The following is a 24,408-nucleotide window of genomic DNA, read 5'->3' as shown; positions in this document are numbered from 1 at the left end:
CTAGAAATGTGCATTCCAGCTGTATGCCTGACTATTGCTATGCGTTTTTTATGCTCAAGCTGATGAAACAAATATCCCTATTGCTTTCTCTCACTCATTTTCCAGCTTTCTTATTTTTTCCAGTCTTCTGTGCAACATGATTCTGTGCTGAGTAGGGGATGGTGATGAACAATTCAATTTAGAAAATGAGAGCTGTTTAACCTTCATAAATTCTAGTACGTCTTAAAAGTATATTTGTACAAACTGACTTCAAAAAGTACCCTTGGGGAACTGCTACATATAAGAAGTGTGGTGCTGTGACCTGTATTTGCCACTCCTCTACTTCTACCAGGAAGTCCTAGCATTTCTGTGCTCATGTGACTGTCTTAAAAAACAAGGCACTGGAAGTGCTTCTACACCCTTTCTTCTACTTAAAAACACTTTAAAAAAGGACTCTTTATAGCTACAGAAATAACGAGAAAAAAGAAAACAATAAACAAACACCTCTACCCTTAGAATTCTGTGCAGCAGTTTTGATTAGGATCAATTTCTCCAGCACTGCAAGCCCAAATTTTCTCCACTGCCATTCAGAGTGAATAAATGTCAGTAACTCTTGCTCCAGCAGTCAGGCAGAAAAACTTTAATGAGGAGAGTTCAACAGTTCTCAAATCCATCACTCCACTGCTATTAGGGACAGAGGCAAATCCACAGGGAGTAGCAGGTATTAAACTGAGATCAGGTTCTAAATGTAGATGGAAAAGGTTGAGATCAAAGAATGAAAAAACAGTGACAAACATGCAGTCAAGCAGAGGACCATGTGAGGGGTCAAAACTTCTACAAGCATTTCTTATTTAAAATAATAGCTACGGCTTTTAAAGTTCTTTAAATAACAAATAAGATCATAATATTTTAGAAGACGATCCCCTGCAGATACTCCTACAAGTTTGAAACTGTCAAAGCCGGTGAAAAATCTTTTCCTTACTGTACAATATGATGATTTCAGAATTAAAATCTAATAGTTATAACTTTGAAGTACAAAATTTAAATTGCTAAATACTTAAAGAAAATTCTGGGGAAAAAAAAACACTTTTCATTCTGTTTGGAATAAATACTTTCAACATTCCTATTTCACTTTATATGTACTGTACAGATTTGTCCCCACCCACCTTTGCCATTTAGAAAAAATACCTGTCAAAACTACACCACAAATCTGTATCCCTCCAAGTCCTCTGCAGATGTGACAGAAGTGGTGCATTTGTTGCTTGGTTTGACAGAAATGATCTTACCAGCGCCTAACAAATATAGTATGTGGGGAAGTGTTCTAGATTTTTGGTTCTACTGATAATATCTAGACCACACTACTTCCCACTTGTGCGCAACACAGATTTACCAATGGCTGCTTGCATAAGGAAAGATTATCTATGAATTCTCCATTACCAAAAATCCATCAGAAATCTGGATGCTAATGGATCTCACTGATTTCTGCTAAGAAGTTCTCTTCCATAGCATGACAGTTAAATTGTGCTCATTGTTCATGTACAGCATCAGGATGTATCAAGATTTAAATATAAAATAATAGCATTTTAGAAAAAAAAGAAACAGAAAACTGAATGAAGAATAGGCTGATCTTTGTACTTACGAAAAGCTCTATAGAATTCTTCAAGAGCTAGGTGCTTGTCACTGTTATAATCATCATATTTCAGCAAATCGAACAGAGAGCAGTCAGACAGATCCTTGCCAAGCTCATCCCGTTTTATTACCTGACAAGAAAATTATAACCATGAAATTACATTTGCGCTCTTAAGGCTTCTCTGGTATAATTAATTGTTTCTAATAATCATTTAATAGATCATTTTAAGGTTGCTCTGGTGCAATGAACTGCAACTGTGTAAAGGGATTTCCAGTTACTTTGTAATTATTTATTACAGTTTTAAAAGTTAATGCCTTCAGAATAGACTTACTGAGATTACACAAAAGTTTTTAGCATAATACACAAAAGTTTTTAGCATATTACCCAAAATTTTTTAACATATATAGAGAGTATATATAATGCGGATAGACACAAGCACTATAAAGACACTCTGAACATTAAAGCTGATTTTACTTTACATGTATAGGAATGGTGATTAAGAAACATTTGAATACACTTGAGATAATAATTCACCATAAAATCCAAATTCAGACATTTTCAAAAATAACTAAACTCTTACAACACTACTAATTGTATCAACTTCTTACAGGCTTTTGACAAGCCTATTATCTTCCCAAAGACCTGTTATATAAGTAGCTGACCTGAAAAGACTCCTGTTTCTCAATGGGAGTGCATATGCTTTGTAAATAGTTCATAATTAACAGCTGTTAGATTTTTAACTCAAATTAACTTCTCCCAGAGAAGTATTCTTTAATTTGCAGACCATTTTGGTATAAAGTCTGTATATGTCATAGACATCTCCCTCAATTTCATCCAAAGAATTCTGAAGGTGCTGGTAACCACAAATATTCAGAATTCTTCTTTTATATGCTGCATGTATTGAAAACACTGTCACATAACTGAAATAACCAAACCTAATGCAACTCCTTGCTGTAACGTTACACAGTTTAAAGTTTTGTACCAGGCATAGAATAAATGAATGTAACTACAGTTATAGTAAGGAATGTATTCAGATATTATTCATGCAAATACACAATATCTAAACAAGTAATGGAGAATATAAGGCACAATAGAGCAAATGGAAAGGACACAAGTATTTTATTCTACCAGAGGCAGTTTCTATATATTAATATAAAAGCATTATTAAAAAAAAAATATAACCTTGTTAGTACATTAGAAATTATGGAAACCATTCACAAAGATAAGAAAAATCACCACAAAATCAGCTTTAGCTATTATTAAGTAAAGATGCACATTACGCTAGCTGAATATTAGTGTTAGTTATTTCCCACAATTTAAAAGAGTGCTTATTACATTCACATTAAACTAAATTAAGAAAAAATGAAATTGTGTAGGTCTTACAGCTGAAACATAAAGGCTAAAAATGTAGCTTGGAAAGAATCAGTAATTCTAAGCCCAGTGTAGTTATACAAGTAGCACTAAAGATGTAGCATGTATACAAGTAGCACTAAAGAGTGTACCCAAAACTTCACTCTAGGAGAAATCTCTGAGATTTCAAGGCCATGAAATGTGTTTTCAATCATACCTGTTTCATGAAAAAGGAACATTTAGGATGAGAAGAATTGTTTCTTTGCTTTTCATAAAAGGTAGTCTGAAACAGTTAAATACACTTATTCCCACTAGCTTCAGTTGTACAAACAAGGATTATATTTCACACCTAAGGTGGCACAATAAAAACTTTGCTAAAGCCCATCAGCACCTGACACTGCAGTACCACATTTTTAATTGCATATTAGTGTTCTCAGCTTCAATCCTTTCACTTGAAATCCATCTTATGATGCCCTTTATTTATAATTGGTAATTTTTATTTAAAATAAATAGAAAAAATATTAAAAAAGATTAGCCAGAATGATTGAGATATTTCCAAGAATGATGCAATGGATCACAGGGTATGATATACTCTCCTGGCAATTATTTTTCATCTTCAGTAAATTATTTTCATAAAAATTTTATCTTCAGCTATTATTTTAAATAAGAAATGCTTGTAGAAGTTTTGACCCCTCACATGGCCCTCTGCCCACTGAGCTTGACCGTGTGCTTGTGACTGGTTTTAATTCTTAGATTTCAACCTTTTTCATCTACATTTACAACCTGATCTCACTTTAATACCTGCTACTCCCTGTGGATTTGCCTCTATCCCTAATAGCAGTACAGTGGTGGATTTGAGAACTGTTGAACTCTCCTAAAATTTTTGATTACAGAAACAAGATTCAATGTTTGCTTACATACAGACATCTTTATGCTGGTGATATACTTTGGGGTTCTCTGGAAAATTCAATCAGTTCTGATAAACACTCAAAAAATTTCACTGAGGACAGATTTTAGAAGGTACAGAAATTATTTCATATCATGATTAATCTTAATGATCTGTGATTTGCTGTTAAAATTGCTAATTTTTACCCAACAGGAATTGTCTTGTACTGGACCAGCAAAGCTGACTACTTATCAAGCCAATAACTGCCAGAGAAGTCATTTAACGACTTATGTTAGCATCAAGTGTTTTAAAAATCATCAGGATCAAGTTGCCTGTTCACAGGATTCCCTAATATACTGGCTGAGGAGACATCCAGTAGGCATTTTGAAAATCTGCAGTGCTACCTCAATCCTTTTTAATAGTTTAAAAAAATATTAAAAAACAAAGAAAATTGGCTGATGGTATATGCTCTTAAGATGAATAATAACAAGGTAAAAAGATTGGCAGCACATGGAATCAAATGGATCACATGGATGGATGTTTTCAGGAACAGGATCTGTATTTTCATACAGCCAAATGTAAGGTCATTCATCTAAAAATAAGAACCTAGACCATACCTTAATGAGGATAAATGAGCCCTGGAAAGCATTTTATCTGAGAGGAAGGATTTGCTGTGGATAAAGGATGTCTTACAATTCTAGGATCATTCTCTAGCCTAACTAAGCAGTATAACTTTTTTGAAGTATAACAAAGTAACTGGGGGTAAAAAGGCAATGATTCTGATGGTTGGACTGATTCTGAAACACAACATTCAGTTTGACTTGAATATATTAAAATTTAATATTGAGAAACTAGAAGGGAAGTTCTCAAGTTAGAAAGGGTCAATAAAAATAAGTGGAAGCCTGCTGAAGACACTTTAGATTAAGAGAACTGGGAAAAATCAACTTTTATACAATATATTAATCTTTATAGTTTTGTGGGTACTGGTTTTATTGTTGCTTTGGTGGTTGTTTGGTGTTTTTTTTTAAGGGAAACTAAGAATTGACCATATCACATTCCATAAGAACTTTTGGGGAGAGGGGAATAAATATGGATACTTCAATTAGCCAAACAAAAGTTAACAGGAAAGGAAAAATAGATAACACCTCTGAAAGCAAAAAAAGAAAAGCTACAGAAATAATTAAGCTTGAATCTCAGGTTCTCCTTGATGTTTTCAAATCAATACCAAAGGTCACCTGTAGACCTTTTTTGCTTCAGCCAAAAGCAAGACATTACATTTTTTTAATAGAAAGTGTAGGATAAATAGAATGAAATTCCACATATATGATACATAAGTTAGTTTACATGAGGGTGTATCACACAAAATCTCACCATGTGCCTTAAGTCTGCCTAAATCTCTGTCCATGGAGGACAGAAAAGTAAAATTCAAGGAAACCGATTCTTGAGCCAATTCTTTAAACACAGTCTGTGTTCTCCTTGGTTAAACTAAGCAGACAGTAACTAATATGGGAGGTAGGATAGAAGCATTTTTAGAGTCACATGCTAGAAACAAAATCCTTACTATAAAAGCTAAACACTGCACAATTCTACTATTGTGCTAGACAAATCATATACGGGATTATTTGATTTCAGACTTCTGAGCTGAAAATTTATATCAGCGAATGTTCACAAACATTTATGCTCACAGATCTTACTTTACATTTTCATGAAGAGAGTGAAGTATTTACTTTCAAGAACATGTAAAAGGTAAGGCATATAGCAAAACTACTTCTCTCTTTGTGGCTCATTGTGAAACCTCATAAATACGGAAAACTGACAAACTTATCTAAATTTTCTAATTGGATATGGCTTTTTTTAAAAAAAACATGTTTATTCTTGAGAATTAAATGCTCTTTTAAACACAGATGAGAGATTTTTATCATTTGGAAATATTGGTTTTTTTAACAATATAGCACACATTTTTTTCCCATGAAATTACACATTGTTAGCTAAGTTCAAAACCCCTCAGGAATTTAGTCAGTACTACTCCAGGATACTGGGAAAGATAATCTGATTAAAACTGACAAACTACATGTCAGAGTAGATTGTTTCATTCACTTCAATTTGATTTCTGAGAGCCACAATGAAATGTCTGCAGATGTTTTGAAAGTAGATCACAAACAACGCATTTCCTTTATTAGTCCACCTTACCAAAAATTTTGTCAGTGATTGATGGTCCTTATGTACTTCCCCAAATAAAATGCTACAGAAATACAACTACAAGAAAAACTTTATAGAGAATATAGTTCAGTTAAAGTGTGTTCATCTTTCCTAAAATCAAGTACCTTGTAACAAGTTTCACTCAGTGCTTGATGTAGAGTACATCAAACACCAAACACTGTGAGAACTGTGCTCCAAATTAACTTTGACTTCACTAGGGGGCTCAGTTACTTTGTTACACCATCTCCCACAGCAGTAATATTTTGTGGAAATTTTAAAACGAATTGGTATTTTATGAAATAAAATTCATAATAAAGATTGGTAAATTGTTCCTTGCTTTAACTTCCCTTAACCCAGCTAAATCACAGTTTATTCTTGGATCTAGCCAGGAAATGAACATAAGTCCAGCTTCCTTTACAGTCTGTTGGTGTGTTTTAAAGGACACTGTTTCATAAGACAGAATTTAAGCAGCATCCAGACAGAGAGAAGTAACTGAAGAAGCCTAACTACTTGGCCTAACCTTGAGGTCACTGGCTAGAGAAAGGGATATCCTAGACAACTTCACCTTCAGCAACTGTTTCTTCTGTATTTTGCATTAGCCAGCCACCAGACTGCGCCCACACAATCAAGTGTCTAAGGTCCTCTTCTCAACTTTAAGCATGGACTTTGTTCCTACACAGAAGCTGAGAGATTAATAGCTGTAAGACTGAAGTTAGCAGTTAGATTTGCAAGGCTTACACACTTCTAAGGACCCTAAACACTCCATTTGGATGGAAGACTTCAAGTTGGCTACCCATGTATATGAAATGTTCACATGTTGTAAATATATTTGGTATTAAATTTATTCTTAGATATAGGGTAGAATAAATCTAATTTTAAAAGCCATTCATAGCCTTTTTTTTTCCTTACATAAGATTCCAGTAGCTAAATAATTCTAATCCAGCAAACAAACTGAATTATCCTTTACACAGGAAAAGAATGGGAAGTGCTTCTGCTTGATAAAAAGCAAAGGCAGTAAACACAGATCAGGTTAGGATTTAGTTCTATGATCATAACGTTTGTAAGCTACATCCCACTACTAATCCCTAAAAAGTTATCTCCCCCTCTCTCCCCATTTTAAAGTTCCAGGTAGGATTCTTATTTTTATTCTGAATCTAGTGCATGTTCTGTTTCTCTGAGATTAGTGATACTAAAAATAGATAATAAAACCTAAATAATAAGATATACGTAACTAATAGTCAGAAATAGTCAGAAATATAGCTTAACAGGCAAAAAATGCTTCTGCCTATGCCACATGTACAAAACACCGAAGCTGATTTAAAATGCAAAGATAGGAGATAGGTTTCTGAGCTGAATTAAATACCTTTTTTTGCTTTGCTTGCATGTGCAGCTTTTGCTTTATTAAACTGTCTTTATTTCAACCCATGAGTTACTGCACTCTTCCTCTTCTGATTCTGTCCCCCTTTCACCATGGGGAAGTGAGCAAGGGTGGTGCTCAGTTGCCAGCAGGCATTAAACCACAACACATACTACCCTTTCTCTCAGTTTCATGTCCTCCAAATAACACATAGTAATACCACTGATAAGATGCAAAATCAGAAGTCATGAAGTTAAAGTCAATAGAAGCTAAAGGCCAATGATTTTGATCAGAGTTTGAGAAACCAATGCTGACATAAAACATGCAATTTACAATTGCAGATTTGCAAACAAGTGCCACAAACTATCAGCTGGCATAAACTGCAACAATATTATCATTAACACAGAAATAAAACCAGACAGGTTTTGGCATTGATTTCTTTTTTTTTTTTCTTTCAGATCTCAGTGGCACAACACAGGAATAAATTTTGGAATCTTAATCTTTAAAGGGAAAGATGACGCCATAACTCTCGCCAAGCTGAGACATAAAAAAAAGACATCTGTTCTCAATTTGCAAACAAGGAACAGTTTGTTAGCAAATATAACAACTGACATTGACTGAAGCAAATATGAGAAAAAATAATTTCTTAAAGAATAAAAAAAGGAAAGAAACTCATTAAAATCTTACCTATACATTTAGCAGCCATTAATGTTGTATTACACAAATTATTTATATCTATAATTAATTCAGATTACTTTTTTTTAGATAATACATAGTAGCTGAGCCATTTACAGACTTAGTTTTACATATCTACAGAGGGTGTATTCTTCTAAGGTATGGTATATTCCTGAGATTTAGAGGTAAGGATACATACCTACACACAGACATAAAAATAACAGTACTTATTTTCCTACTTCAAAATTGCTTCTTATTTAGTACTTTTTACATCAGAACTTTTGAACTGATGCTTTATATAAAGATGTTACAGATACCTAAACACACCCACCCCCCAAATTTGTGTATTTCCCTATAAACACACATGGATATGTAACACTATCCAAAGGTTCATAACACTTCATGAACAGTCTGTATTTCTGATGACACCTGTAACTGAAGCACATTAAACTGATATGTGAGAATGTCAAATTTATTTTACAGTAGGTCCCATAACTTCTACTGATCACTCCTCGAAAAAATGATGAGCTTAGTACATTTTCTAAGAGTAGTTAATTTAGCTGTTTCTTAATTGTTTGTTGTGGGTGGTTTTTTTCTTTTTTTCTAAGTAGAATGAAACAACACTAAGAAAATATTAAAACAAAATGCAGAAGGATGACGTTTTATAAAAAAGTAATAAAAAACTTTATAAAACACAACATTTTTCATTTGTCCTATGTTAGCCTGGTGAATAACAGAAAAGTGTTCAGGTATTTGAAACCACAGATACTAGTTAATAAGTAAGCAAGCTAACTTCTTTCTTTGACTACAGAAAATAGATCATTAAAAAGCAGGAAAGGAAGACGAAAATTTACTATTATTATTATGATATATTCAACTTGCTTTCAGACTATTTCCCTTCCTTTTTCATAATATTTTGCTTTCTTAGCTCACTAGTATGAGAAATAAATAGAAGGATAGCAGATGTAAGTCTAATCAGGTATAGATTATTTCACTTTCACACACAGAAGGAACTTGTATTACCCTGTTGAGCAAGATGAAGTATTCTTACAGTTTATGTATCTTTCACTGATGGCAACCAGAAAAGGCTTAGTGTTTATAAAATGGCAATTCCACCATACAGGAATAGCTGCATTCATCACTGAAAAAATAGATTTTATTCCCATGTCTCCCTATAACATTTCTAATGTTTTTTCACTTCTATACACAAACAACAATATGGAACAATCAAGCAGTCTACAATGACAGAAACACTGGCTAACAGTAATTCCATTTATAACTTTACATTAAATTCCAATTTGGTTTTGCATAAGATAAAACACAACAGATGAGTCTTTTAATAACTGAATATTTATAGCTAACCAGAAGAATCAATTATCTTCCTTTATTTTAGAATCATAGAATCGTAGAATAATTAGGGTTGGAAAGGACCTTAAGATCAGCAAGTTCCAACCCCCCTGCCTTGGGCAGGGACACCTCACACTAAAGCATGACACACAAGGCTCTGTCCAACCTGGACTTGAACACCACCAGGGATGGAGCATTCACAACCTCCCTGGGCAACCCATTCCAGTGCCTCACCACCCTTACAGTAAAGAATTTCTTCCTTATATCCAATCTAAACTTCTGCTGTTTAAGTTTTAACCTGTTACCCCTTGTCCTATCACTATAGTCCCTAATGAAGAGTCCATCCCCAGCATCCTTATAGGCCCCCTTCAGATACTGGAAGGCTGCTATGAGATCTCCACACAGCCTTCTCTTCTCCAGGCTAAACAGTCCCAACTCTCTCAGCCATATGGGAGGTGCTACAGTCCCCTGATCATCCTCGTGGCCCTCCTCTGGACTTGTTTCAACAGTTCCATGTCCTTTTTATGTTGAGGACACCAGAACTGCACACAATTCTCTGAGTGAAGTCTCAAGAGAGCAGAGTAGAGGGACAGGATCATCTCCTTCAAGCTGCTGGTCACGTTTCTTTTGATGCAACCCAGGATACGGTTGGCTTTCTGGGCTGTAAGCACACACTGAAGCTGGCTCATGTTCATTTTCTCATCAACCAACACCCCCAAGTCCTTCTCCGCAGGACTACCACGAATTTCTTTTTTGCCCAACCTGTAGCTGTGCCTGGGATTGCTCCAACCCAGGTGTAGGACCTTGCACTTGTCACGGTTAAACTTCATGAGGTTGGCATCAGTCCACCTCACAAGTGTGCCAAGGTCCCTCTGGATGGCATTCCTTCCCTCCAGTGTATCAACTGAACCAGACAGCTTGGTGTCATCAGCAAACTTGCTGAGGGCACACTCAATCCCATTGTCCATGTCACCAGCAAAGATTGCGAACGAGACTGGTCCCAACACCGATCCCTGAGAGACACCACTCATTACTGGTCTCCAGCTGGACATTGAACCGTTGACCACAACTCTTTGAGTGTGACCATCCAGCCAGTTCTTTATCCACCGAGTGCTCCACCTATCAAATTGATGTCTCTCCAATTTAGAGACAAGGATGTCATGTGGGACAGTGTAAAACGCTTTGCACAAGTCCAGGTAGACAATGTCAACTACTCTACACCTGTCCGTCAGTTCTGTAGCCTGACCATAGAAGGCCACAACATTGGTGAGGTAGGATTTCCCCTTAGTGAAGCCATGTTGGCTGCCACCACCACCTTGTTTTTCCTGTGCCTTAGCATGCCTTCCAGGAGAATCTGCTCCTCTGCTCCAAGATTTTGCCAGGCACGGAGGTGAGACTGACTGGTCTGTAATTCCCCGGGTCATCCATTTTCCCCTTCTTGAAAATGGGGGTTATATTTCCTTTTTTCCATTCATCGTGAACTTCACCTGACTGCCATGATTTTTCAAATATGATGGACAAATTCATTTAAATTCTTTTAGAGTGCTTTAGAAACAAGCCAAAACAAACCCTTCAAGGAACCACCCCACTTTACTAGAAATCATGTAGATATGTTGCATTAATCTTTGACCAGAGGTGATGAAGATGATAATAATTTTGACAGCCCACCCTTCTGGAAGCATAGATACCCTGATTAGTACCTACCCCTGAAAAGAGAGTGGTCTAAAAAGGTTAACTTCCTTAGTAATTTCTTCCAATATCAAGCCACATTTGACTTGCCAATACAGGATTTGGAAACTATAAGATTAAATGAGTTAGGCTTAGCAGTGAAAGCAGTCAAGTCAGAGAAGAATTTGTATGGGAAAAAAAGTTCACTTAGCCTGCATGGAGCTACATAATTTCACTGCTTTATCTTCATTGCAGAATACTTTGTCTTGACATTTACACTGTGCAATGGATTATTATTTTTAACTGCAATTCTGTACTAGACGATTACACAGCCTTGAAAAAAAATTATACTCAGATGCCAGAACTGTTAAAACTAAAAAAAACAACCAAAAAAAACAAAAACAAAACAAAAAAAACCAAAACCCAAAACCTGGTAAGTTTTGATTTGTTATAATACTTAATTAAAAAAAAAATCTTTCCTGCTGTTTGAAATAGTTTTTTTTTATAAATAGCATTATTTTTTGCTTTTCTAGAGGGTAACATTCCTTTCTCTTGCCTTGAGATACAGATGCAAGAAATTTATGATTACTAATCCAAAATACATCAATAAAAATTGGAGTGTTCCTGCCACTATTTCCAACCTTCAACTGATTAATTTCATTTTTATTTTAGGTATGGTGACTATATGGACACCTATGAGACAATAAAATGCAATCCAAGAGCCTGATTGCACTCACTGCAGAGAAAGATTGAAGAGATATAAAATTTAAGATGCACTAAAAAACAAAATTTCATGTGAACATAAATTAACTTCAGAAGTTCCTGTTGTTTTCTACAACAAATATGTTATTTTTCGTAGTCCCTTAATATGATTAAATTTTAAATGCAGGCAGGCACTATTATTTATGACAGGTCTGCAGATTTCAGAATTTTGTCTGTACTATGGGCACAACTAAATCAAAATTCTCCTAATCCTGAGAACGTTTCCAAGACTACACTAACGCTTGCCTTTGGTGGGTTGACAGGGGCATGAGGAATGGAGTTTAAGGTCAGTTCTTCACATGCTATATTTTCCATTCCTTCCTTCTCAGGGGGAGGACTCCTCACGCTTTTCCCCTGCTCCACTGTGGGGTCCCTCCCTCAAGACAGCCCTCCACAAACTGCTCCAATGTGGATCTTTCCCACAGGCTGCAATTCTTCATGAACTGCTCCAGTGTGGGTCCAGTAGCTCCTCTAGGAACAGACTGCTCCAGTGTGAATCCTACCAGCAAATCTCCTGCAGTGTGGGCTCCTCTCTCCATAGGGTCACAGGTCCTACCAGAAGCCTGCTCCATTGCAGCTTTCCAATGGGGTCACAGCTTCTTTTGGGCATCCCTCTTCTCCTGTTTGGGTTCCTCCACAGGCTGCAGGTGGGTATTTGTTCCATCATGGACCTCCATGGGCTGCAGGGGACAGCCTACATTACCATGGCCTTCTCCACAGGCTGCAGTGTAATCTCTGCTCCAGCACCTGAAGAACCTCCTCCTCTTCATTGACCTTGATGTCCGCAGTGCTGCTTCTCTCACATATTGGCCAGTGGTGAGTCCATCCTGGAGCTGTCTGGCATTGGCTTTATCAGAGAGTTGGGAAACATCTAGTAGCTTCTCAAAGAAGCTACCCCTTCTTGCCACGCGAACCAAACACACTCCCATTTAGCTCCGGGAAAGCTCAAAGACCTAACATTCTTCCACCACCACAACCTCTTTCCCCTCAATAATCACATTCCAGGAAAGTTTACGGGCTCAGCATTCTCTCAGTGGCAGGGACATTGCTCACATCATGAAACAATGCCTTCTAGATAAGTGCATTCAAGGCAAGGTCTCTTTTTTTCTTTTCTCCTACTACAACTGTTCCAATTTTTTTAGAAATACTGATAGCTATCATATATACGAAGGACAGAAAACAGCAAGAGTCTGATCCCACCTTGCAAAACAATCTTGATTTTTCAAGCTTTTATGTTTGATAAGAACAAAAACCATTAATTGGTCTAAAACTCAGGAGGATGAAAAACAAAGTGTCAAATTTTCAACAAAGATAATGCTCTGAAAAAGAACACATTTCATTTGAGCATACTGCTCTAAGTTTTTTTAATTTGAATCAAGAGAACTGAGAACTGAGTCACACACCTTGTTTCTTTTCAGTACATATGAAGGCTAAAATCTTCCTCCAGCAGATGAAGGCATAGATTTACAAATACTGAGATTATACAGGAGCTAGGTTCTTAACTGAAAAGCTACATATATTCTGTGTTTTGCAAAGGTGATTTGCTGTTTCCTTTTGTCATAGGAAAAAGAGACAAAGGTTCTCAGTTGAAGCTTCCGCTATTGAGAAGGCTTCACAAAAAAACAGGTATAGCTTATCTTTTTTTTTTCTCTCAGTTCAGACTGACTAAAGAGCAATTTCTGAGGGCAACAGGTTAGTTCATTGTGTCTCTTGTCAAAACACACAATAACAAACCACACAGCACTAACAATGAACTTTTTTACATTATTCTGTAGGTTGAATACTTTGATGTTTCTATAGTGAATGTCAGCCAAACCACAAAGCACCATGTTTGGATTTTAAAGCTGTCTGACCTGTTTCAATGCAAGAATTTATTTCTCTTAAACTATGTCTAACACAAAAAACCAAAAGAAAGTATAATAGTATACGTCTAGCAGCTGAATAGAGAACTGTTTCTTTATACAAACCTGGAAATTACTAAAAATATATTTGATACTGACATTCAGTACTAGTACTTTAGTCTTGCTCCTCTAAAAAAGCATGATTCACTGATAATTAGATAGTGGATTTGCAATGGTTAAAGTGTTCAACTATTTTCCAGTAGTTAAGTGAGGGCTATGGCAACAGTGTCATTCTTTTAAACAAGTCATTTATTATTATTTGAAATTATACCTATATTTGCATGCAGCCTCTGGTTCTGGTATACTCATTAATATGGCTCAGCTATGATTAGGCTTCTCAAACATGGACTTCTATATTAGCTAGTAAATCAAAGTACATTTGCCATAACAACACTCTTTAATAAAAGTCTTTAATCAGAAGAAAAAAAAAAGAAAGAAAAAGAAAAAGACTCTTTAATAAAACACCAAATCTATCCTTCTAGTTAAGATTAAAGCTAGTGCTGTCACATCTACCAGAGCAGCCACTACTGGTTTAGACGCGTAGTTAGTTAAAATTTGCCATTTAGAGACTACCATGAACTCTTTTTCCATTATCATTTCTGCACTTTTCTAGCCTCAACTTGTATAAAGCAGTAATACCTGTTTAGCATTATAGAAGAGATTTAAAATATTTAATTGCTTTCAATTTCTATAATACATCTATACAGTTGGACTTTATGATAGCATGCTGTGGATAATAAACCAGCTCATGGTAAAAGCAACCTATAGTGTTCTAACCCCCTAAGGTATATCACAATGCATTCAAGCTTCTGAATAATCAATGACAAATTTTTGAATAATTAATCTTTTCAAAAATTCTTGAATGAAGTTTTCTACCTCAGAGACTCACATAAATTTTCAAAAGTGAAAGCATCCCAAGACATAACATTCCATGTGTGTAAGTCCTAACAAAGACAACTGAATAGCTACTGCGCTACTGGAAATAAACCTTACCTGAGATAACTCATTAGTGTCCACAAGTCCATTGTTGTCTGAATCAAAATAATGAAACATTTGATCTACAAGAAGTTTCTTTAAAGCCATTTTCTCATCAATGATTTTATCTTCTGATGGTGCAATGTATCTCCGACTTTGTAGATCCAGTAACATATTCTTCACTTGGACATATTCAGTAGGTTTACATTTATCCCCTGGAAAGAGAATACAAAATACAACATTATTTTGAATTTCTTTTCTTATTAAGAAAATATTTAAAGGTAATTTAAAGCTAAATTAAGAAAAAACCTAAACAGGTAAGGAATTTGTTCTGTAGTAGTTTGATCAATACCATTTCCTTGTCTGGTCTTCAGAATAAGGCCAGAAAATTATTGCACTTCTAGATACTTTCTGTAGATGAAATTATCTCTGTATGGAAACTAAAGAAAATTTTAACAATTTGCAAGCCTTCTGGAAAGGTGCGTCTGAAGATTTTTAAAAATTTTACCTTTCACAAAGCATTTCATGTAACACTTTCATAAAGTGACTAATGCAATGTAATATATGCAGAAAAACCTGCTCACATGATACAAAATAATACCTAAGGAATATATTTCATCATAGGATTTGGCTTCAGAAAGTAGAAATTAAACTTGAGGACTCATAAGCTAGCTCTGACTTTTCATTTACTAGCCATAGCAAACTTATCTGAACAAGTGGGATTGCTATAAGAAGAGAAGTGGTATCTTTTTACAAGATCTAGCTTATTCTTTTCATTATGAAGTCTTCTATAAAGTTGAAAATGCTACAGCCAATACCCCATATGTATTGATTACAATCACTACTCAATCTAAGCCAAAGCACCATAGAGTGTATGCCTGGTATTCCCTTCTATCAGTCGCTCAGCATTTTAAATTGAACAGAGAAACTGCTCAGAGGTTTTTGCTTTTATTACAATAACCTTGGCTTTTCAAAAGGGTTTTGATGAAATATGTAAACGTGGACCAGCAAAAATACTTTGCTGCAAATAGATATTTACAGTTAGCTATTACCTAAGTTAGCTTCAAGTAATGAATTCAAGGCTAGAGCAATACCCTGATTTGCAAAGAAAGCCACATCCAGGTTTGGGGTTTTTTAGATGCTATGATGAAGAAACAAATATTAATGAGGAACAATTATTTACCTCAATTATTTATTGTTTTCTTGTATTGAGTGGTATATGCATTATGGTGGCTGCATCACTATGTACACCTCTATCACCATTTTGTAAGGCAGATCAAAAGAATTCCTAAATGCTTCTCTCTATCCTAGTGACACTCAGACCTAGAAGAGAAGGGTTCCTATGATAGAAGTTAAATCATGGAAGTAGACAAAATATTTTCAGGAATCAAACCCACTCTGGCTTGGTTTTAATTATTATTAATAATTTATTTATTTATTTTTACCTTTTTTTTTATTTTCCTCTAAAAGCCACTGCCTGTTATGTGGCTGGCTGACAGCCTGAGCTACACATACGATTTGCATATTTGTCCTTACTTGCAAGAGGCATGGAGACTGAGGACATACCATTTGTAAGACCTAAGTTCTACATGACTGATTTTCAGGGGTCTAATGCAAAACTACTCAGTAGGAAAACATGTTTATTCCATAGCTATTCTGGAGCTGCAGTGAAGAAACCTTTCCATCTGAAAGGCTGCGGGCTCCAGGTGGTGGGGAGGGAAGATAGCATTTAACTTCAGCATATACTAATTCATTTGTGTGAACTCCAAAAGACTGGGCCAGGAAAATAAGCACCATCCTTTTCTCCCCTAGGTAATTTTTCCGGCTGTGGTAGCCTCAGAGAGAGACAGTTTGGGTTTACCCTGGTGCAGCTGAAGTCTAATATCATTTTGCCTATACTCCTGGCATGAAGGTGAAAAGACAAATCTTATTTTTTATATAGTATACTGCTCAGACCCAGCTACGATATCCAGATTTTATCTCTTGTAAATTATTTTTAATTAAACAGTTCTCATTCTGTAATTCCAAAAATGCAGAGAGCTGTTTCTACCTTACAGATACACAAGTAAAGCTGTTTATTTCTCAATAATATCTGTCAAATCCCAGATTTGATGCAGTATTTTTGATGAATAATTACATGTCTGAGTTAGAAAAAGAAGCAAAAAATGAACAAAAAAGTTACACTGGCAATTCTCTTTTTTTTTTGTGTCCTTGAGGCACAGGGCAATGTCTCTTACTTTAACAATCAATCAAGAATTGGATAGAGGTTCACCTCTGCAAAGACAATAATGCTAATATTCATTAGAATATTAAAGATTATTTATTAAATGTGGACAACAGTTGCATGGGTCACACAAAAAACTCTGCATGAGATACTATATATACGAAGTAGTGCAAATTTAGAGAAAAAATATCTATGTATCACATGATCATGAAAACCATTGTCATAATTAGCTGCTTTTCCTACTTCTAACTTATAATAGTTTATGGAAAAAAGTTTTAAAGGAAGTTCGGTTGCATTCCAATTAAGATATTTCAATGCACTTTAGACAAGACTTCTACTTGACATCTAAAGCTTAAGAAATTATGAACTAACGTATTCTTTCACAATAACTATTCAGAGAGAAAGAATACAGACATTTTCTACAGCATTTCTTTTTTGTACATTTAACATTGCATAGCACAAACTTCTGAATCTAGCATAATAGTCATATAAGAGCACTTTTATATTACATGTTTATAAACTACTTTTGCATTCTTCCAGAAGGGAAAAATATTTGTACTGTTGTTTTTAATATATGACATAAATGCTGTCTAATATAAAGTTATCTGAGATTGTTATTGCCACAACTTTGACTACTTGCATAAAAACTTCATTTATTAATTAAGAACAGAAAACTGTTATCAGTCACACTCTCCACCACCAGTGTCACAAAAATATCTATAGTTACACGGTATTAGTGTATATGGTTTATATTACCTCATCAACAGAAGAACATAATTTCCTGAGAACATTTTGCTAAAATCTATTACAGGTGTTCTACACTAAGATAACTTTGCATTTTTATTTATCCTGTTCACATAAAGTCCTTTGGAAATATTTTTAACCTGAAAAATAGCTCAAACTTATCAGTATGTTGTATTAATTACTAACAGAAAATACTAATCTCTTTAATATTAATGAAAATAGAATTAAGGGTAGATGATGTCATTTAATAATCTGAAAAGTAGCTTTTATATTGACACTAAAACATAAAATAACAATGGCACTCTTAAAACCAGCGGCAAGTAAGCTGAATATGGTTCACAAAACAATTTCATATCTCTACAACCCATCTTCAGCAGATGCTTATTTTATACTCAACAATGTTAAAGCCTACCCTCTTTATGAGGTTATTTGTACCATCTCTGTAAAGTAACAGCTGTAATCTGCTCTCAGTGTATACCTGCTCACCCTGCAGATGAACCTCACTGAATCACAGTCCCAACCATAATAGTCCATTGGCTTCTAGAGTGTGGGTTTTATGTTTGCTAGAGCCCACTGTGATTCTTCAGGTGCTTCACTAACTTGTTTGAAAGCTCAACCACATGATGAAAGTACTGCTAACACCTTTCAGAAAAATCTCTGTTGGCTATCATTTATGGTTTGAAACAGATGATATTTTGTTTCTCACTTATTAGTTTAGTCTGACCCATAGAAAAGACAGCTTTATCAACTGTAGCTTCACACTCCCTGTAACCACACTCTGCCACAGGTCTCTAATATGGAAGTAGTATTCCTCTACCTTTTTTATCTGGAAAGGATGTCAAGGTCACTCCGCATGAGCACATGGTTTGTATATAAGGATCAGGAGAACAATACTCAGACATTTAATCGCATTGGTAGCACTCTACTGTATATTTAAATAACTTTATTAAAAATAAATGTGTTGTTTTCTGTTGCCCTAGATTTTGGGGGGGGGGAGGGGTGTTAGGTATTGTTTATGACAGATCATAACAAGTAATGCAAAAATAACCTATATCACTGAAGGTAGCCTTACACCAAAGACTCCATAGTCTTGAACATAAGGACAAACATGACCAGTGGATGCAACTGACAGATAAGGGGATGATAAGGAAACACAATGCACAGCACAGGTTCATTATGAAATCATCCTCTTGTCTCATTTCCATGACTGCCTTTCACTGTAGTATTTAAAGAAATGTTAAGGAAATGTAAAGCAGATGTTTAAATCACAAGAATGAGGCTCTGCTTACAGGAGACCTTCCCCAGGCTGGAGTAGCAGCACACTGAAAAAATTAGTTGCTTTATTTATGTTCTAATTTAGAAAGCATCACTTGTGAAATTGTTGTCTCAATGACACACAAATGGTAAATGGGGACTAAGTACAAAAACATTTATAGTGAGGAAAAGTAATTTATGCTTGACGTAATTGAGAAAAACAAACTACTGGGAATATATTACTTCTGAAAAGACCTACTAAATTCTATATAATTATCTACATACATGAGAGCAACCTACACATTGTGCATAATTTACATAACCTTTTCTCCATTTATGAACTAGGATTACTACACAAATAAATAGTTCATTTCTGAAAAAAAAATAGCAGAAATCAAGAGTAGCAAATCTTGTGTTTTCTTGGGGATTTTTTTCAGTTTTTTGTTTTGTTTTTTTTTGGTTGGTTGGTTTGGTTTTTTTTTTTTTTAATTAATGGAATGGACCTATTCTACTACACAGAACATTTTGTCAAAAAGAACCAACAAAGCAAAACAACCAATCAAACAGAAAACCCCCTAAACACTGCTGTGATTTATTTTACAAGTTTTCTGACATCATCTGCACAATCCTAGAACATGTGCACCTAAAAGTGCCAAAACAAACACACTAAAATTGAAGTGTAGTTCTCTGGTCCTGTATTTTGTAATATAGTGATAGTCCTAAGGCTTACATACTCCAAACTCAAAAATAGTTGAAAACTAGAAACACTTGGTTGTTTTCCTCTATTCGGTACAACAGCTTTGCAGCTATATCCCTGTTACCTTGGAAACAGCTCAAAGTTAGATTTTCAGTGCTATTGTCCTTCTAAACAGTATTGAATAGATGCTATTTGCCCATAATAGAGAAAAAAGTTGTATTTGACAATTTAAGTCTTACTTAATTTGCAAGAAAAAGATAGATATCAAAACTAACCAGTTCTTTATGAAAACATGGCAAATGAATATACACATTATTCTTAACACCAGTAGAAAAATATTAAAGAATCAACTAAGATTACAGTTTAGGGGTCACTATTTAAATTCAAATTCAGATATAAGGGTTTTGTATTACACAGTTTGTAGAAAAATACACAGAGAAGGAAGGAAAGAACCTATCATTTAAAAAGACAATAAAGACAAATCATTCCGTTTCTGTTCTTATTTCTTTTACCACTTTCATGGTTAATACAGACATTTTAATTCTTCTTCGCCTTAAAATTTCCATCTACTTAGCAGGAACAGCTCTTATGTCAGAGAGCTATCAAATCAATAATATTCATGGAGGATCTATCTCCATGAAAATCATTAGCCACTGAGATACAACAGGATTCCAAGATTTTTATGATTTTGAGCTGAGTTGTATCCATATAGCAGTAATGGTTTTCACAAAGCCATTTTTTCCTTCAAAATTAAAATAACTTTGGCTCTCACAAAAATGGCAACTAGTTTCCAATGGACCATACCACCTATAAACAGTTTTAAGTATTCCAAAACTAATATATACATGAAAATTTTTAAAATGAAATAGACCTAAGAAGCACCAAGCTTAATGTTCAATCTTCTACATGCATTTTGAATACATTCAGAATAATCTCATTAGCCAAAATAATTCACTGCAAAATTACGAATTATATTCCGTGGAGCAAAAGAGAGAAATTAATCCAACACACAGATGGAAAAACACATACATTTATAGACTAATACAAATATGGCCATACACATTCATGTGCATACATACGCCCCCATTGACAAGATGAAGTTACTATAGATACAGCTAAATATCAATTCAAGTTCAAACATAATGCAAGAGACAACTTGAAGGTCTTCACCCATTCAGCTATTTTTCAAGATCTAGTCTCCATAGATGAAACATGAAAGTTGTAATCTTATAGCCCTCAGAGATAAAGGAACATTTTAAACCACCAAATTGCTTAGGTTTTATGTGGAAGAAATTTCAGGTCCAGATATTGTTACACAATATCTTATTTCCCAATATCAAACTTATTTTCAAAATCTAGAGCTCAATAGACACTTATTCTCTGCTCTCCTCACTGAAGCTCTGGAACTACACTTGAACATAAGCCATCTCATTTTTGATCTATGGTTCAGAAGTTGAAGGGGGTAGTGAGGAGAGATTCACACTCTAAACTACAATTTTTCTGGGAAAATTCTTGGATAAACAGGGTTTAACATCAAAACTTTCTCTGTCACAACTATGTTTTAAATAAAAATTTTCCCCCATTTTGTAAAAACATGAGAGCTTAGAGCTGCAAATCTCACCTAACAACCCAAAGCAAAAAAAAAAAAAACAAAAAAAAACAAGCAACCAAAAAAATCCACATATTTAATTTCTTTGGATATGGCTTTATTTTAATTATTATTATTTTTATTATTTAACTTATACATAACACAATTAGCACATGGACTGCTTTACATGTTCTTCTGTAGGATCCATACTTTTCAATGACTTTTATATCTAAATTCAGCATTACTGTCAAAGTTAGATACCTGGGTGTTAAGGATTTCAGTTCTTCTGTGTAAATAGATCTAAGCAGCTACAAAAATCATTAAAACTTACAATGCAGTGTTGTCTATTTATATGCAATATGTAAACTACCTACTATCCAGAGACAGGAAGACAAATACTACATTTTAAAGTTGTATCTGTTTGTTGTCCTTAGGCATATACTTTCAACTGATTACCCTAGCTGCTATATAAAATAGAATTGAGCTAGCCTTTCAAAACTTTATTTCTTATTTACAAAGCGCATCTAATGCTGTCCTTTCCTCAGATACTTCCAGTTAAAATGCTCACAACTATTCTGATCTTTCAAAACTATAACTCATAACACAGAAATCATAATTTTAGTTACACATATCTGCACAAGCCTGGTGTCCAGTCTTATCTGCAGACATATATATATAAAATAGCTTCTCAGTGCTCAAACAATTTATAGCTCAGATAAACTTTTTTTAAAATCTGAAATAAAAATTTCAGATTTTTCTTGAAGATATACTAGGTAGGTTAAATACCACTAGAAGCTCAATCAAATTTGCATCAAGAAAATAGAAAAATAGCTAATATTATTTTTTTATTTTTCAGGATTAGTTAGAACAAATGATATATTGAGTGAAACAGATTATTCAAGTAAACAGGGAATTAAGAACCAACATCAGCATGTGGGGTAGTGGAGGGAATGAAGACAGACACTTCTACTAGTTAATGCAGAGTGGTTAACATATCCTAGATCTCTTGACAGAAGAAAATAGGTCATACAAACTTTCACCTTCAAGATGACATTTAAAAGCTCTAGCAGGTTGGCAATAATGCTCAAAACATCATTTTCCACAGCTGAGAAAACACTGAATGTGTAGGTTGCTTGGACTATATTCAGATCACAAACACCATCAGCAGAGTTAATATGCAAATGGCAAGTCAAAACTCTTCTATGAGATTGACCCTGCCTTCAAACAACTGATAAATCTACACTTCTTTCAATAAGTGGTATCACTTCTTGAAAATCTTAATGCCTCCGATGCTTACCTCAGGGTATTCCACATAAAGAAGAAGAGATTAAAATGGGCACATTTAACAAATATGCTCAATTTTCCAAACATATCAGATATTATTCTTCTTTACCCAACATGTGCTGAAGAGATTTCCTACTTGACAACTTTATATTTTCTTATATCCAGCTCAAGGTTTCAGATCAGTTTTCCTTTTTCCCATACAAAAAAAAAAAAAAAAAAAACAAACCCAAAACCAGAAACCAGGCCCAATACCCACACTTCAACTTCATAGGTAAAAATTCATATACAACATTAATAAGAAGATAATCCTACCTTATAAGAAGAAAAAACTGAGAGAGAAAAAGAGAAAAGCAGAGTCCCAAAGGAAGACATTGGTAAAAATGAAGGCTGAGACAGGAGTTTAATGCAGCATTTTATTTTCCCCTGTGGTGGCGTTAATCCAACCACTGCTGTTAGTCTTCCTTCCACACAGCTTACACAGTTTTTGACTTGTGGTATCTGGAGTGGTACTATGAAAGCTATGAAATATTATAGGCTTACATTAAAAAAACCCGACAGATTAAAAAGTACCCCAAATCCAGCAGGTAAATAATTCTGGGATGTAAGCTTCACCACAAATCTATGTAGAATTCTGCTTTTACTTCTCAGGAAGCATGTGTCAGAGGGCTCTCTTATTTTAAAATAGTTACTGAAAGAGATGAAACATGACTTATATTAAGTTACAGTCTTCCTTTTCCCATGGCTTCCCAAGGTATTTAGAGGTTTATGAAAGTGAAGTCTCAAGACTGGGTTAAGTCTAACTAAAACCACACTACAGTTAAAATTGCCAACTCTGTACCTCCATTTCTATTTCTTCCCCTCCATCACCTATTCCAACTACTCCTTTTGTTTCACCTTTAGCACAGTTGGCTTTTGGTGCTAATTACAGAAGTCATTACACTCAGCCTTTTCCTATAGGAAAAATAATTTGGATATATATGTGGAACCAAAATTTTATTGCTATTCAAACGGATATTTTAAGCAGCCTGTTAGCCCAATTTAATTAATCCAGAAAAGTCTTAACATAGAAAAAAATTACTTTAAAAACCTTCCTAGTATCCTCTTGAAATACCTCTTATGCTTTCCCTTGTAGTTTTTCTCTGGATACTAAAGTTTCAACCTTTTCCTCAGGAAGAGTTAGGAGGGAAAAGCCATAAGGAGTCAAGAGCCTCCTGAGATCATCATCAGTAGGAATATGAAAGTATGGTGAGAGACCTGGCATCTGCTTCAATTACTTTTAGAAAAAAAAGTATCAGAACCTGCTTCTTTTGGGTAACAAGGTTAAGTGTGAAAATAGAAAAATAATCTCCTCCCAACCTCAGTTGAAATAAAAAGCTATTATTTGTTTAGCATAAATTATCCACAGGCAGTTTTGAGAGAGCTTAAGGCAAACAGAATAAGCAGTAGTCATTTGACCATTAAGCAATTTTTGAAACACATAAAATCAGCTCACGCCAAGGCAAAACCGTTCTGAGCCCCCCCCCCCCCCCCCCCCCCCCCCGCACTGTCAGGTCAATACAAAGGGGTTTGTATGTAGGGGTTTTTTTCTTGGTTCATTGGGGATATTTTTTAGCCACCGGGAAAGGGGAAAGAAAAAGAAAAAATCACATTCTACAGGACTATTCATCTTTGAGGCACTATTACAGCATAAGCTAAAGCAAGTCACAGAAATTTGAGCTACAGTGGGCCAAGGTTAGTAAGTGTATGTGATGAAACTTCATTTCAGCACGCCTAAGGTAGAGGCATAAACAGTGCTTCCCAGGTTAAGCATTGTATCTGTACTTCTCTGCTTTTTCCCTCATTCCCACAGAAACACAAGGGAGTAGGCTCGTTTGGCAATAGAAGGAGG

The 24,408-nt window shown here is 35.0% G+C and overlaps 1 protein-coding gene across 1 annotated transcript in view; it reads right to left on the bottom strand.

Annotated features, from left to right (window-relative positions):
• The window catches only part of FSTL5 (follistatin like 5), a 304,494-nt gene that overhangs the window by 125,693 nt on the left and 154,393 nt on the right, over window positions 1–24,408 (bottom strand). Inside the window, exons 5-6 of the mRNA XM_031048784.2 lie at window positions 14,748–14,944; window positions 1,619–1,739 (exon numbers count right to left, since the gene is read on the bottom strand). Of these exons, the coding sequence (XP_030904644.1) occupies window positions 1,619–1,739; window positions 14,748–14,944 (318 nt within the window). The remainder of the gene's footprint in view (window positions 1–1,618; window positions 1,740–14,747; window positions 14,945–24,408) is intronic.

Source organism: Melopsittacus undulatus, chromosome 7 (genome assembly GCF_012275295.1).
Source record: "Melopsittacus undulatus isolate bMelUnd1 chromosome 7, bMelUnd1.mat.Z, whole genome shotgun sequence".
Taxonomy (NCBI): Eukaryota; Metazoa; Chordata; class Aves; order Psittaciformes; family Psittaculidae; genus Melopsittacus; species Melopsittacus undulatus.
This window is presented reverse-complemented; position numbering and strand designations above follow the sequence as displayed.